The sequence below is a fragment of the Trachypithecus francoisi genome, unplaced genomic scaffold, assembly GCF_009764315.1.
Source record: "Trachypithecus francoisi isolate TF-2019V2 unplaced genomic scaffold, Tfra_2.0 Lachesis_group3, whole genome shotgun sequence".
Taxonomy (NCBI): domain Eukaryota; kingdom Metazoa; phylum Chordata; class Mammalia; order Primates; family Cercopithecidae; genus Trachypithecus; species Trachypithecus francoisi.
This window is the reverse complement of record NW_022681468.1, coordinates 84,603,134-84,619,850: the sequence shown is the minus strand read 5'-3', so window position 1 is coordinate 84,619,850 and position 16,717 is coordinate 84,603,134. Positions and strand designations below refer to the sequence as shown.

The window sequence follows — 16,717 nt, the reverse complement described above, 5'->3', positions numbered from 1 at the left end:
CAGAGCGAGACTCCGTCTCAAAAAAAAAAAAAAAAAAAAAATTACAGCCTATATAGTTTGTCCTTAGCAGGCAATGCAGAATTTCTTCACCATAGGTGAATTCTTTCTTGGCTTAGTACATATATTTATTTATTTATTTGTTTATTTATTTTTTGTTATTTTTTGATCATGAGGTCAGGAGATCGAGACCATCTTGGCTAACCCAGGCTGGAGGGCAGTGGCGCGATCTCAGCTCACTGCAAGCTCCGCCTCTTGGGTTCATGCCATTCTCCTGCCTCAGCCTCCCGAGTAGCTGGGACTACAGGCGCCTGCCACCACGCCCCACTAATTTTTTGTATTTTTAGTAAAGATGGGGTTTCACTGTGTTAGCCAGGATGGCCTCAATTTCCTGACCTTATGATACACCCACCTCAGCCTCCCAAAGTGCTGGGTTTACAGGCGTGAGCCACCGTGCCCAGCCATATATTTATTTTTATGTATTTTCTCTCCTTAGGTTTGGATGTTAAGTTCTTCTATTAGGTTTTTTTTTTTTTTTTTTTTGAGACGGAGTCTTGCTCTATTACCAGGCCTTAGTGCAGTGGCGCCATCTCGGCTCACTGCAATCTCTTCTTCCTGAGTTCAAGCCATTCTGCCTCAGCCTCCCTAGTAGCTGAGACTACAGGCATGCGCCATCACACACAGCTAATTTTTGTATTTTTAGTAGAGACAGGGTTTCACCATGTTGGCCAGGATGGTCTCGATCTCCTGACCTCGTGATCCACTCACCTCAGCCTCCCAAAGTGCTGGAATTACAAGAGTGAGCCACCGTGCCAACCTCTATTAGCTAATTTTTAATGATTCATTTTGAGGTAAACAGAATTAGAAGGACTTGGTGGTAGGGAGTAGGAAAGGTAAAGTGGATGGTTTTCACTCAACAAATATTTTATTAAATACTCGTATGTGCTAGGCACTCTTTTAATTGCTATGGTGCATCACTGAATAAAACATACCTGCACTGAGGTTGCTTATGTTCTTGTGAAGAGAGAGAATAAGTAGATGTTTTAGCAGACTTTGGAAGCACAGAGAAAATACATTTGACCCTCAGAACTCAGCTTCATTGTCTTTAATAGGAAGAGAGCTGAGATGTATGGAAGCAATGCTGATGTCCTGTGCTTGTTATAATTTTGTAATATAAATTAATCATCCGCTGAGTAAGGGCTGTATAACATTGGAGAGTTATAAGACTGCAAGTCTTGTTATCCAGAGAATCTCAGTCTTTCAAATTATTTGAATGTAGCTGTGTCTATAGTGGGACTCTATATAAAATCAGAAAGATACTGAACTTTTGAGTGGAGAATCTAACACTGAGGCAAATGACCTTTAACATGTGAATTATTTGTAAAAATGAAAAAAAATTTCAAATGCTTCATTGAAATCACGAAGGAGATAAAGTCTAAAAAACTTTCAGCGCCGGGCGCGGTGGCTCAAGCCTGTAATCCCAGCACTTTGGGAGGCCGAGACGGGCGGATCACGAGGTCAGGAGATCAAGACCATCCTGGCTAACACGGTGAAACCCCGTTTCTACTAAAAACTACAAAAAACTAGCCGGGCGAGGTGGCGGGCGCCTGTAGTCCCAGCTACTCGGGAGGCTGAGGCAGGAGAATGGCGTGAGCCCGGGAGGTGGAGCTTGCAGTGAGCTGAGATCCGGCCACTGCACTCCAGCCTGGGTGACAGAGCGAGACTCCGTCTCAAAAAAAAAAAAAAAAAAAAAAAAAAAAACTTTCAGCAAGCAGTGAATGGTCAATGGAAATGAACTATACAAAATCAGTTATCTTAAATTTGAAGACATGTACGTTACTAATATTCTCCTTAATTGGTATGCTATCTTTTTATCTTTTTAATTTAGTGACTATGAGGAGTATACATAAGAACTTTTATAGGTTCATTTTGACCTTGTTTTCATATCTATTTTCTCCTAAAGTCTTAAGTTGCTTTTTTTTTTTTTTTTTGAGATGGAGTCTCACTCTGTCGCCTAGGCTGGAGTGTGGAGGCACTACCTCGGCTCACTGCAACCTCTGCCACCCAGGTTTAAGTGATTCTCATGCCTCAGCCTCCCAAGTAGCTGGGATTACAGGTATGCCACCATGCCTGGCTAATTTTGTATTTTTAGTAGAGATGGGGTTTCACCATGTTGGCCAGGCTAGTCTCGAACTCCTGACCTTAAGTGATCCACCCACCTCGGCCTCCCAAAGTGTTGGGATTATAGGCATGAGCCATCATGCCCGGCGAAGACTTAAGTTTTTAGATAGCATGTTTTTCTGTCACAGAGATTTTCAAGAAGAAAGAGTACCACTCTTTGTTACTTTCTGTCTCTGCTAGTAGAGTTTCTCTTTAACCCAGTAACTTCTTTCATTTCCACCTGGAAGGTGGTTGGATGCTAGATGTTGGAGCAAGCCATTAGCAAAGGATAGGACACAAGGTTTTTCTTTTCTTTTCTTTTTTTTTTTTGAGACGGAGTCTCCCTCTGTCGCCCAGGCTGGAGTGCAGTGGCCGGATCTCAGCTCACTGCAAACTCCGCCTCCCGGGTTCACGCCATTCTCCTGCCTCAGCCTCCGGAGTAGCTGGGACTACAGGCGCCCGCCACCTCGCCCGGCTAGGTTTTTGTATTTTTAGTAGAGACGGGGTTTCACCGTGTTAGCCAGGATGGTCTTGATCTCCTGACCTCGTGATCCGCCCGTCTCGGCCTCCCAAAGTGCTGGGATTACAGGCTTGAGCCACCGCACCCGGCAACACAAGGTTTTTCAAATGATTGTAGGTCAAACCGGGAACCCAGCCCTACTGTCATGTTCAAAGAGCAGTAGCTGTGTTTGGACTTGGGAGTTAGATGTTTCTAAGTTCAAATCCAAGCTTCACAGGGCGTTCAGATAAAATCTCACAGAATGAAAGAAACATAGAAAGGATTGGAAGGAATTTGACATGCATCGAATCTAACTATCTTCTACGATGTTTGAATAAAGCTCTAATTTTTGAGCATCTTTTTGGCCTTGTTCTCTTGAGTAGTTGTGGATGAGTCCATCTTCAATGTCTTTTGCCTTGAGATCTTACCTTTGGAGCTTTCTATATCCCTCAGTGTGGGCAAGATAGACCAAACATCCCATTGTCCAGTTATTTTCTAGTCCTGGGGTATCTGTGGAGTTTCCGGAGCCACAATGGTACTCAGATGTCAGGAGCATATTCTCACTGTGGCAGTTAACCTCTCTTTAGTTCTAATTCCTAAGGAAGATAACCAAAAGAACACAGGTAGAAGAGGCTTGCATCGAGAAGGCTACACTCTATCCTGGAGGTGAACTGTTCACTATTACATACATAGCTCAGGAAAACTTAGATACCTCTCTTATTTCTTTTGGCTTAAGGGTGATAAATAATTTAGGTGTTATTGAGCCCTAGTTTGCTCAACTGTTTCTCATGGTTCCTCTACTCCCGTATCTTCGTACATAGTTCCTATGCAGAGAAAACTCTCCTCAAATTATCATTTTTTGAGTAGGCTATCTACTGCTTTTTGGAAAATCAGCACCATCCATGTGCCTTAAGAGTGATTTGCACATGTACTCATGGGTACAGGGAAGTGAAGGAGGTCAGTTGGAAGAAATACAAAAACCAAGATCTTCATTAAGAAGAATTTAAAAATTTTGAAGGAATAGTTGGATCTTTTTCTAAGAAAAGTCTGTAAGAGATTTGATAATATGAATTTGGATGGGAAATAGGGAGTGTGCTGTGTACCACTGGATTTCGGACATGAGAGAGGGAGGCCCAGAATGCACACATAACCCTTCTCAGACAACCCTTGAGCCTGTGGTTTGGATACTGAACCAAGGGTAAAGGAAGACAAAAGTTGCCTTTTTGAGGGATCAGCTTATGAGGTGGAGTAGAACTCTAAGCTGGACTCTGCCAGTGTCCTTTTGAAACCCTGTCTTTTTTCCTAAATGAGGAATCTCAATTCCAGATATAAAATGAGGATGAATGGCTCACGCCTGTAATCCCAGCACTTTGGGAGGCTAAGATGGGCAGATAACAAGGTCAGGAGTTTGAGACCAGCCTGGCCAATATGATGAAACTCTGTCCTACTAAAAACACAAAAGTTAGCTGGGCGTGGTGGTGTGCACCTGTAATCCCAGCTACTCGGGAGGCTGAGGCTGGAGAATCGCTTGAACCCGGGAGGCGGAGGTTGCAGTGAGCTGAGATGGTGCCACTGTACTCCAGCCTGGGTGACAGAGTAAGACTCCATCTTAAAAAGAAAAAGAAAAAGAAAAAGAAAATGAGGATGAAACACAGCTTTGGTTGAATGTTCCACCAGGCAGTATTCTGTGTGTCTTTTGAGCAAGTGCAAGCACATAATTTTCCTATTTATCATCTTTCTGAATCTCAGTTGAGTGCTTCCTGCCTGGAAGCCATTAGTTCACATATCTGACTCACATATACTCTGAATTTTAAGTGTATTTTGACTCTGCCTCTACAGTGGTTACCACATGCTTATCCGTTATTCATTATTGAGTTTTATATGCATTTGTACTTTTCAACTGACCCATATCCATCCATTGGTCATACATGAGCTTTCCCTTGGCTCTGTTCTCCTGGGCCAGTTTTGGGCATGGACTTTTATACTCACCTTCCCATTTTGTACCAGCCATTCATCAGTTATCCCCTCAGCTGAAACTTGACTTCTGTGAAAGTACTTAGTCACTGAGTGTGGGGATGGAGGTGACTTGAAAAGCAGGCGCTACATCTCATAATTAAATTATGTAATCTGGTACTTCAGAATCTCCTGGTCTCTGTTGTCACATTTCCTTATGAACTTCTGAGGGGATTAGGAAGTATTTCAGAACTTCCTTTCCTAGGTAGGCATACCATTTTTTTTTTAAAGATGAAGTCTTGCTCTGTTGCCCAGGCTGGAGTGCAGTGGCACAATCTCAGCTCACTGCAAGCCCCGTCTCCCGGGTTCACGCCATTCTCTTGCCTCAGTCTCCTGAGTAGCTGGGACTACAGGCGCCCACCACCACGCCCGGCTAATATTTTGTATTTTTATTAGAGACAGGGTTTCACCGTGTTAGCCAGGATGGTTTCGATCTCCTGACCTCATGATCCGCCCACCTCAGCCTCTCAAAGTGCTGGGATTACAGGCGTGAGCCACCGCGCCTGGCCAGGTAGGCATACCGTTAAATAATACTACTGATTAAGAAAGGCCTGTGCCCATTTTGTGGCTAATCAGTAGGCAGAACTAGAATAAATAAGATTTACACTTACTGGTACTAGACAACTTACCTTGGGAATTGCAACCTAGGTTTGGAGACTTGACCTTCCAAGTCTGTGGACTGACTTGCAAACTAGCCATACTTTTCTGCTTGCTAACCAGGTCTTGATCTGGAAAGTAAGATCTCCCTGAGGACTGTCAGATCTACTTGAGCAATACTTTTCAGTCTGCATTAGAATCATATTTTAAAATTCCCTATGCTTCGGTCCCATCCCAGGTCAATTTAATCAGAATTTCTGGTGATGGAGCCAGAACTATTTAAATAAAAGTCTCCCAAGTGATTCTAAATGAAACAAAGTTGGAAAACTACAGTCTTAAAAGATAAATTGGACTAACCCTCTGGAGTTGAAAACTCACCCAAATTTTTTGTACAAGAGTCAAAAACTGTCTTGAGTGCCCCATCTGGTATGGTGAGGCAGATGAGGGGTTGCTGGTTACTAATATTGGCATTCCTTCCTTTCATTGTGAGTTGCTCTTATAACTTGCACCTGCTGCTCTCTAGAAACATGAGCCTGAGGTCCAATGTTAAACTGAGGCATGTGACACCTGTGCTCAGATCAATGGGCACCCAGGGACCATCAAAGACTTTTCTTTCTTACACCCTTGGCCTTTGTGTCCCTTGGAGAAGAACTTCAAAAGAGCAAGCCCTTCTTCAGGGCCATCATGGTCTTCTAAGGTTTAGTACACATTTTAGTAAAGACACATTAAAGATACCTTAAATACACATTTTTTTGAGGGATAAATATCAACATAAGGAATAGAGGACTCTTGGCCAGGTGCGGTGGCTCATACCTGTAATCCCAACACTTTGGGAGGCTGAGGCAGGAGGATTGCTAGGGGTTCGAGATCAGCCTGGGCAAATAGTGAGACTCCTATCTGTACTAAAAAAAAAAAAAAAAAAGAAGCCTCTTAATTACCTGTCCAAACTCCTCAGACAATCAAGACCAGTCCTTGTGGAGATTAAAAATTTCAGGAACTAAAAGTTTGTTATAGCTTGGTCATTACTCTCATGAAGCAGCATAAGTCAGTCCTCCTAGTGCTCTGTGAATGTGAAAATGTAAAGTCTCTTTGTCTGTGCTTCTGTCACTGTTGCTGATGCACTCTCCACATGTCTGGTTTATTGATAATTCACCCTCCAGTATTTCACTCCATCCTCTGGAGGGAATTGTGGCCTCTTCATCACAAAATGTTTTCTGTATTTGCACTCCTCTGTGATTCCCTGTTCATCCCTTAAGACAAACCCTTCTTTAAGTCCTGGATGATAACAAGAGTGATGATTGCAGCACTCAATATTTATTAAGTGTCTACCATGTTTCAGAAACTTCACATTAGTTATCTCATTCAATGCTCTTAATACCTTGTATTAGTCCGTTTTCATACTGCTATAAGGAACTAGCTGAGATTGTGTAATTTATGAAGAAAAGAGGTTTAATTAATTCATAGTTCCACAGGCTTAACAGGAAGCATGACTGAGAGGCCTCAGGAAACTTACAATCATGGTGGAAGGTGAAGGGGAATGAAGCACGTCTCACCATGGTGGAGCAGGAGACAGAGACAGTGAAGGGGGAAGTGCCACACACTTTTAAATCATCAGACCTCATTAGAACTCACTCACTATCGTGAGACTAGCAAGAAATCAACCCCCATGATCCAGTTACCTCCCATGAGGCCCCTCCTCCAATTTGACATGAAATTTTGAGCGGGGACACAAATCTAAGCCATATCATTCTGTCCCTGGTCCCTCCTAAATCTCGTGTCACTCTCACATTGCAAAATACAATTATCCCCTCTCAACAGTCCCCTAGTCTTAACTCATTTTAGCATCAACTCAAAAGTCCACAGTCCAAAATCTCATCTGAGACAAGGTAAGTTATTTCCACCTATGAGCCTATAAAATAAAAAACAAGTTAGTTATTTCCAAGATACAATGGGGGTTCAGGAATTCGGTAGATTCTCCCATTCCGAATGGATAAATTGGCCAAAACAAAAGGGCTCCAGGCCCCACACAAGTCCGAAACTCAGCAGGGCAGTCATTAAATCTTAAAGTTCCAAAATAATCTCATTTGACTCCATGTCTCACATTCAGGGCACTCTGATGCAAGGGGTGAGTTCCCACAGCCTTGCGCAGCTCCACCCCTGTGGCTCTGTAGGATACAGCCCCTGTGGCTGCTTTCATGTGCTGGTGCTGAGTACCTGCAGCTTTTCCAGGTGCACAGTGGGATCTGGAGGATGGTGGCCCTATTCTCACAACTTCACTAGGCAGTGCCCCAGTTGGGACTCTGTAGGGGGGCTCCAACCCCACATTTCCCCTTTGCACTGCCCTAGTATAGGTTCTCCATGAAGGCTCTGCCCCTGCAGCAGACTTCTGCCTGGACATCCAGATGTTTCCATACATCCTCTGAAATCTAGGTAGAGGCTCCCAAACTCTTTCTTTCTGCACACTCACAAGCCCAACACCATGTGAAAGCTGCCAAGGCTTGGGGCTTGAACCCTCTGGGGTGACAGCCCAAGGACCTTGGCTCCTTTAAGGTATGTCTGGAGCTGAAGCTGATGGGATGCAGGACTCCATGTCCCAAGGCTGCACAGAGCAGTGGAGTTCTGGGCCTGGCTCACAAAACCATATTTCCTTCCTAGGCCTCCAGGCCTAAGATGGGAGGGGCTACTTGAAAGTCTCTGAACTGCCCTGGAGGCATTTTTCCCTATTGTCTTGGCTATTAACATTCAGTTCTTCTTTACTTATGCAAATTTCTGCAGTTTAACTTCTCCCCAGAAAAGGAGTTTTTCTTTTCTACTGCATGGTCTGGCTGCAAATTTTCCAAACTTCTCCAAACTGCTTCTCTTTTAAATATGTTTTCTTTGTTTTTTTTTTTTTTTTTTTTTTTGAGACAGAGTCTCGCTCTGTCGCCCAGGCTGGAGTGCTGTGGCCGGATCTCAGCTCACTGCAAGCTCCGCCTCCCAGGTTCACGCCATTCTCCTGCCTCAGCCTCCCGAGTAGCTGGGACTACAGGCGTCGCCACCTCGCCCGGCTAGTTTTTTGTAGTTTTTTTTAGTAGAGACGGGGTTTCACTGTGTTAGCCAGGATGGTCTCGATCTCCTGACCTCGTGATCCGCCCGTCTCGGCCTCCCAAAGTGCTGGGATTACAGGCTTGAGCCACCGCGCCCGGCCGTTTTCTTTGTTTATGTAAATAAGCTAGGCTTTTGAAGCAGCCATGCCACTTCTTAAAAGCTTTGCTGCTTAGAAATTTCTTCTACGAGATACCCTAAGTCATTTCTCTCTAGTTCAAAGTTCTGCAGATCTCTAGAGCAGGAGCACAATGCTACCAGTTTCTTTGTTATAGCATGCAAGAGTCACCTTTGTTCCAGTTCTCAATAAGTTCCTCATCTCCATCCGAGACTTCCTTAGCCTGGACTTCATTGTCCACATCACTATCAGCATTTTGGTCAAAACTATTCAACAAGTATCTAGGAAGTTCCAGACTTTTCCCACATCTTCCTGTCTTCTTCTGAGCCCTCCAAACTGTTCCAACCTCTCCACTACCCAGCTGCAAAGTCACTTCCACATCTTCAGGGAACTTTATAGCTGTGCCCAACTCCTGCTATCAGGAGGATAGCCCCACTTCTGTATCAGTTGGTTTTCACACTGCTACACTTACTAACTAAGACTGTGTAATTTATGAAGAAAAGAGGTATAATTGACTCACAGTTCCACTGTGAGGCTTAACAAGAAGCATGACTGGGAGGCCTCAAGAAACTTACAATCATGGCGGAAGGCGAAGGGGAAGCAACATGTCTTACGATGGTGGAGCAGGAGAGAGAGAGCCAAGAGGGAATGCCACACACTGTTCAACCATCAGCTCTCACGAGAACTCACACACGCTCACAAGAACAGCAAGAGGGAAATCTGCCTTCATGATTCACTTACCTCGCACCAGGCCTCTCCTCCAGTTTGACATGAGATTTGGCCAGAGACACAAATGCGAACCATTTTATATCTCCCTTGAAGTAAGTCTTATTGCCCTTATTATATATGTAAAGTAATCAAGGTTTAGAAAGGATAGTTAATTTGCTCAAGGACACATAGCTGGTTGATGGTGAGATCAAGATTCTTTTAACAGACTAAAAGTTATACTCTTCCTTTTCATAACAATATATTTTTAAAAATGGGTAGATATGCTGAAAGTTTATCAAGTTTTATCACTAAAACTTGGGGTCACTGAAGTAAAGCTATCTTTCACTAACTATCTGTAAATTGATAGTCAACTATCTTGGGAAGTTAAATGACCCACCAGCCTTCATATTTAGCATGAATCAATTTAATTAGTTCCTTCAGTTTCTTCAGACAAATGGAAGTTTTCTTAAAGGAGATGGAATAAAGGAAGAAAGAGGGGGTTGTGCAAAAGGAGGTGGGAATAGATCTCAGAAAGGATGCTGTTGAAATGAAGGGGCCCACTTTTTTTAAATGAAATTGATTTTTAATTCAGTTAAGAGAATAAAAGAGATGAAGTATGCAGTTATATTTTCTTTTATACTTACCTACATAATTACCTTTACCAGCACTTTTTTTTATGCGTAGATTCAAACGGTATTGTGTGGTGTCACTTGCTTTCTCCCTGAAGAACTTCCTTTATTATTTCTTGTAAAGCAATCTGCTCCTAACAAATTTTTCTTTGCTTTTGTTTATCTTGGATGTTTTTATTTTGCCTTTATTTAAAACTAGCCTGTTTCTTCCAGAGATTTAAAAGCTCACCTTGTATATGTTTTCTTTAACCTTTTATTTTAGGTTTGGGGATACATGTGAAGGTTTGTTACATATGTAAACTAGTGTAACGGGTTTGTTGCGCAGATTATTTCATCACCCAGGTTAAGGCCAGTACCCAATAGTTATCTTTTCTGTTCCTCTCCCTCCTGCCACCCTCCAGCCTCAAGTAGACCTTAGTGTCTAGTGTCTGTTGTTCCCTTCTTTGTGGTCATGAGTTCTCATCATTTAGCTCCCACTTATAATTAAGAACATACGGTATTTGGTTTTCTGTTCCTGGTTCCTCCAGCATGGATGGAGCTGGAGGCTATTATCCTTAGCAAAGTAACTCAGGAACAGAAAAAGACATCTCATTCTTTTCTGTGGCTGCATAGTATTCCATGGTGTATATGTCCCACATATTTTAATCCAATCTGTCATTGATAGGCATTTCAGTTGATTCCATGTCTTTGCTATTGTGAATAGTGCTGCAATCAATGAACATTTGCTTGCATGTGTCTTTATGGTAGAATGATTTATATTCCTCTGGGTATATGTCCAGTAATGGGATTGCTGGGTTGAATGGTCATTCTTCTTTTAGCTCTTTGAAGGATCTCCATATTGCTTTCCATAATGGTTAAACTAATTTACACTCCCACCAACAGTGTATGTGTTCCCTTTTCTCCATAGTCTCACCAACATCTCTTAATTTTTGACTTTTTCATAATAGCCATTCTGGCTCACGTGAGATGTTATCTCATTTTGGTTTTGATTTGCATTTCTTTAATGATCCATGATACTAAGCTTTTTTTCATTTGCTTGTTGGATGCATGTGTGTCTTCTTTTGAAAAGTGTCTGTCCATGTGGGATCCAGGTTTCATACAGCAAACAGAAGCAAGCACAGGTGCAGCCTCGTGTTTCTTTACATTGATTCAGAGTTTGAGCTGGTTTCACAGTTTTTTTGAGACGAAGTCTCACTCTGTTGCCCAGGCTAGAGTGCAATGGCGTGATCTCGGCTCACTGCAACCTCCACTTCCCAGGTTCAAGCTATTCTCATGTCTCAGCCTCCCGAGTAGCTGGGATTACAGGCGCCCACCACTGCGCCCAGTTACTTTTTGTATTTTTAGTAGAGATGGGTTTTTGCCATGTTGGTCAGGTTGGTCTCGAACTCCCGACTTCAGGTGATCTGCTCACCTCGGTCTCCCAAAGTGCTGGGATTACAGGTGTGAGCCACCATGCCCGGCTGTTTCACAGTTTTGATTGGCGTTTTCTTTGTGTTGAGGCTAGGTGAGTTCCTGCTAACAACTCTGTATCACACACACACACAAAATCACTCAGTGTCACTCAAGATTAGTTCTGTTTTAATGATGAACTTAGCATTCATACATATATAATCTTAAGAGTAGTTATAGTTTGTGGATGAACTTACATATGACCTTAAGATCTCATCTCTTCTGCCAGGCGTGGTGGCTCACACCTGTAATCTCAGCACTTTGGGAGACTGAGGAAGTTAAGTGACCTACCAGCTTTCATATTTAGCATGAATCATGGGTGGATCACGAGGTCAGGAGGTTGAAACCATCCTGGCTAACACAGTGAAACCCATCTCTACTAAAAAATATAAAAAATTAGCTGGGTGCCTGTAGTCCCAGTTGCTCGGGAGGCTGAGGCAGGAGAATGGCATGAACCCGGGAGGCGGAGGTTGCAGTGAGCCGAGATTGCACCCCTGCACTCCAGGCTGGGGTGACAGAGCGAGACTCCATCTCAAAAAAAAAAAAAAAAAAGAAGATCTCATCTCTTCTGACAAGAACAATATGGCACATTGGCTTAAGTGCCACATAGAAGACTTGTCAGACCAATCAGTGTCTTCTAGATTCTATTAGAAATGCTGTTTTTTAAATGTCCAGTTGGTAATTTTCAATGGCTTGTTTCAAGATTAACGAATTATCACGGACTCTGTACTGCCTTGCTTGTCGTCTCTCATACTGTGTGTAACATGTATTATATGTATGTATAACATATAATATCCTTCCTGATATTATGGTATTTCTGTATAGCACAGTGTAATTCTTATATCCACATTAATATATTTTTACATTTATGAATTTTGAATCTTTCCATGCATTTGTTTTAATTTTACTGTTAAAATGGGCCAACATGACACCACACATCCAAAGAAGTGAAAAACATGTCAGTGAATGAAAGAATGCTTTTACCTTGTTTTCATTTATTCACCGAGGAACTGTCCGTACTTGCCTTTAGGTTGCCATGTAGTTGAATCTTCTGTCTTTAGTTTCTCTTAAATGTTCTTTTTTTTTTTTTCCCCAGGTGAGACCAGGGCAGGTAATGGGCAGAACTGACAATAATTTCTTTATTTTAAGATACATTTCAGGAGACTTTCCCAGTGCTATTTCAATTCAGCAACAAATATTGATATCTGTGTGTGCTCCTAGTTATTAGGCAATAGAGGCTTTTTTTTAGACAAAGCCTCTCACTGACGCCCAGGCTAGAGTGCAGTGGTGCAATCTCTACTCACTGCAACCTCCACGTCCCGGGTTTAAGCAATTCTCCTGCCTCAGTCTCCCAAGCAGTTGGGATTACAGATGCCTGACACCATACCTGGCTAATTTTTTGTATTTTTGGTAGAGGTGGGGTTTCACTATGTTGGCCAGACTGGTCTTGAACTCCTGACTTTGTGATCCACCCACCTTGGCCTCTCAAAGTGCTGGGATTACAGGCATGAGCCACTGTGCCCAGTGAGAGATACATTCTTGACTGTAATACATGACAGACTGTGGCAAGGTCTATAGTAAAGAAGCGATGGCAATACCAGGGAAGAGGAATTAAGTCCTGCCTGGGAAAAACAGATGAGGAAATATTTAATATGGATCTGAAAGAAGCATAAATTGTCACTTGGTCAATATGGAGAGGGAGGACTTATATTCTAGACAGAGGAGAGAGCTTGAGCAAAAGAGCACAGGCAAGTATAGGGCACGCTCACGGAACAGCAATACATCAGTGAGGGTGGGAGAGGCAAGCAGTGGAAATGGCTTGAGAGAACATGTATGTGAGGCCAAGATTGCATTGGACTTTGAATTCCAGATTAAGAAACCTGACTTTATTCATTCTACATTCACTGAAGAGTGCTACAGATTCTGTGTTTCAGAGGGTAATTTTGTTTGTGGTCCAGATGAGGAAGAAAAGGACAAAAGACTAGTCAGGAATTAAGAGAGACAGTTTACATCGATTCAGTTTGAGCTGGTTTCACAGTTTTGAGGAGACAGAATTTGATGTATTAGCACATGACGAGGATGAGGGACAGGAAAAAAAACACGAGTAGTCCAGAATTTTCAAGTTCAAGTGCTTGGAAATATTCATGCCATGCACAAGCAAAGAAAGGGAATTTAGAGCGGTCTAGGATTAGGAGCAAAGACAATGAAAAAAGGGGTTATGGAGCCCCCTTTTTACTTTTTTCATATTTTCTGGCATATTATACCTTCTAAGACACTGACACATTCTCATCCTAGTCAACCTTTGGTAAGGCATTTTCTCATCTCACAAGATAGTCAGAGGTGATAGAAGTAATGTATCCATTTATTTCTAAAAGATTATGTAAAACAACTTGAACCAGTTTAATTAGTAGAAAAGATTTTGGGTCAAAAGAATTCAGAATTTTCTGACAAAGAAAATGCAAGTAAATTCACTTTAAATCATTAGCAATTTATTGGGCATTTGTCACATGCAGCAGTAGCTGAACAGAGTGGCAGTGATGATGATGCAGGTGTAGTTACTTATTTTCATTCAGTCCCTCGACCTGCTGTTATTCTCTTCAGGGCAGACTTCACTTCTTGATTCCTCAGTGTGTAGATGAGGGGGTTCAGTAATGGAGTGACAACAGTGTAAAACACAGCCACTGCCCCATCCAGGGGGCTCTTGGAGCCAGCCCTAAGGTAGATGAAAATACAGGGAACATAGTAGACTGTGACCACAGTTAGGTGGGAGCCACAGGTGGAGAAGGCCCGGCGCCTCCCATCAGCAGTGCGTATCTTCAGGATGGCATGGACTATGTTGGATAGGAAAGCAGAATTAACATGAAGCAACTGGCGGCCACTACTCCGATGTCCACAAAGGTCACAAGCTCATTGACAGTTGTGTCAGCACAGGCCAGTCTCAATACTGCAGGGATGTCACAGATAAAGTAATCTACCTGATTGGGCCCACAATAGGGCAAGCGGAAGGTCAGGGTGGCCTGGATAGACCCATGAATGGAGCCGGCGACCCAAGCTCCAGCCACAAGGACTGTGCATAACCTCCCATTCATGAGCACTGGGTAGCGCAGGGGCTGACATATGGCCAGGTACCTGTCCTAGGCCATCAAGGTGTAGAGGAAGCGCTGGGTGCTGCCCAGGAAGTGAAAGAAATACAGCTGAGCCACACAGCCACCAAATGGGATAGCCTTGCTGGCAGGAGTGAAGTATAAATAATTCGAGGAACGATGACTGAGGAGAGCCACATGTCCAGGAATGAGAGCACTCCCAGAAGAATGTACATGGGGCGAGCATGGAGCTTTGGGTCAGCCCACACGGTGAGCAGAATGAGCAGGTTCCCCAGCTGAGTGAGGATGTAAATGATGAAGAAGACCAGGAAGAGGAGGCTTCTTAGATTCGGGGGGTGAGACAAGCCCAGAAGAATGAAATCTGTCACCACAGTGCCCAGCGATGTGTTTTTGGTCTTTCCCATGTCTTTCTGTAGTCTGCTAAGATGAATGGTGAAGTTTGACAAGAGAAACACGGCACAATGATGTTGTAAGTGAATGCTTTTGTCGGATAATTGATGCCTAGGAATTATGAGATAAGCAAGATAGTGTTAAATCGTTTTTTAAAAGAGGAGGTGGTGTCACCATTAGTTATTTAGGTTACTTAATAGGAGAAGCCCTCCAGAGCCTGGTTAGTTTCCTAGATGGGAGGAAACTCTTGTCCATTGAGAGATTCTGAGAGGCAGGATTTGCCAGATGAAGGAAGAGGGACACATGAGAGTGACAGAGAAGTACCGAAAACTCCAACCAAAAAGTGAGTTCACCAAGGAGGGGCTAAGGTTGACACAGAGAAGTGTGGAACAAACACCCTACAATGACCACATCGACTTTTTCTTCACCTACTGTCATTGTCCCCTTTGTCCTCAGCTAAAGTCTCATCTCCTCACCATAGCATGCAAAAATATTCCTTATCTGCCCCTTATTCATATCGCTATTGTATCACTTGTAATTCCTTCTTATTGTTGGGATGCATGACACTCCTCAAGGTTCTCACAGTAGCGTGCTCTAACTTGGGACTTAGGCACACACTATCTTTTCCGCTCCCTTCACATAGGTAGTGCCCACTTTTCCTTCAGGATTCAGTTCGGAGTCTTCACCTTCAAGAAGGCTTTCCCGATCCCTGAGGGCAATGCTTATACTTTTCAGAGCACCTACATTATGTTGTATTGTCTGATTTCTTTTTCTCTCCCTTAGTAGTCATCCTGTCTAGCACACTAAAAGTGATAAATACCATAATTATTTTCTGAATGACTGAGGCAGTTTGAATGGATGTTGCCAAATCCCCCTGACTGAATACATTGTTTCTCTGCTTGATCTTTTTTGTCTGACCCTTGTGCCCACGTGGCTGGGACTTTTAGGTCAAGGGACCATGTCATTCATTATGTAATATGGGTGTAATTTCATTATTAAAAAACTCCAAGAAGCATTCATGCCTGTTTTTGCTCCAGGATATCATTTAGATTTATTTTGTTGATTTATGTAGTTCATTGGTTTGGGATTGGATTTTTTTTTTTTGGTATGAGGTCACGGAGGAATTTTTATTGTTTGTTATAAAATCGTTGATTAATGCAGGACTTGATCTTTAGTGTGCTTGTGTGTAATGTCTATGTATTGCAGTCTATCAAACAGCAACTCTCTCTAAAGGCCTTTACAGATTTTCAAGTATCTGAACCAGATGATAAAATAGATAGAGGGATGGAATGTGTTTGTTTCACTCTTTTTGTTGAATAGGTTGCTTGATAAAGACTTTTCACTCTATGCATGGTTTGAGATGCATTTATCTTTCATTTAACTACAAAATATCTTTGTAATGCAAATGACTATTTTCAGAAAGCAATTAACATGACAAGAGATTATTATAAATAACATGTGAACATTAATAAGTTTAACTATTTAATCTCTATCAGAAATTCCCCAAGGAGATTTTATCTTAAGTATTCTCTGAAACAACTTAATTCATATGTTAACTTTCAAGAATTATTAGTAGTAATAATAATAATATTGAATATATCTGGCTCTTCGAAGTCTGTGGAAAATGTTAAACTTGCCCTTTGCCGACCAAGAATGAAGAAATAACAGATTTTTATTGCCTGAGTTTCAGGAGGACACTGATTTATTCGAAAATGGATGGGAAAACTAAATCTTATTTCTGTGGTTAGAATATACAGAAAAGAGGCCGGACACAGTCGCTCTCACGCCTGTAATCCCAGCACTTCGGGAGGCCGAGGCAGGCAGATCACGAGGTCAAGAGATTGAGACCACCCTGGCCAACATGGTGAAATCCCATCTCTACTAAAAATACAAAAAATTAGATGGGTCTGGTGGCGGGCACCTGTAGTCCCAGCTACTCGGGAGGCTCAGGCAGGAGAATCTCTTGAAC

At 42.6% G+C, this 16,717-nt stretch overlaps 1 protein-coding gene across 1 annotated transcript; it reads right to left on the bottom strand.

Moving 5' to 3' along the window:
* Window positions 1–13,810: 13,810 nt before the first annotated feature.
* On the bottom strand, window positions 13,811–14,852 carry LOC117070005 (olfactory receptor 10G2). The gene is given in 3 exon segments (XM_033188621.1): window positions 13,811–14,094; window positions 14,097–14,498; window positions 14,501–14,852. Coding segments are annotated over 3 exon segments (939 nt in total). The 5' UTR covers window positions 14,763–14,852; the 3' UTR covers window positions 13,811–13,819.
* Between the last annotated feature and the right edge of the window lie 1,865 nt (window positions 14,853–16,717).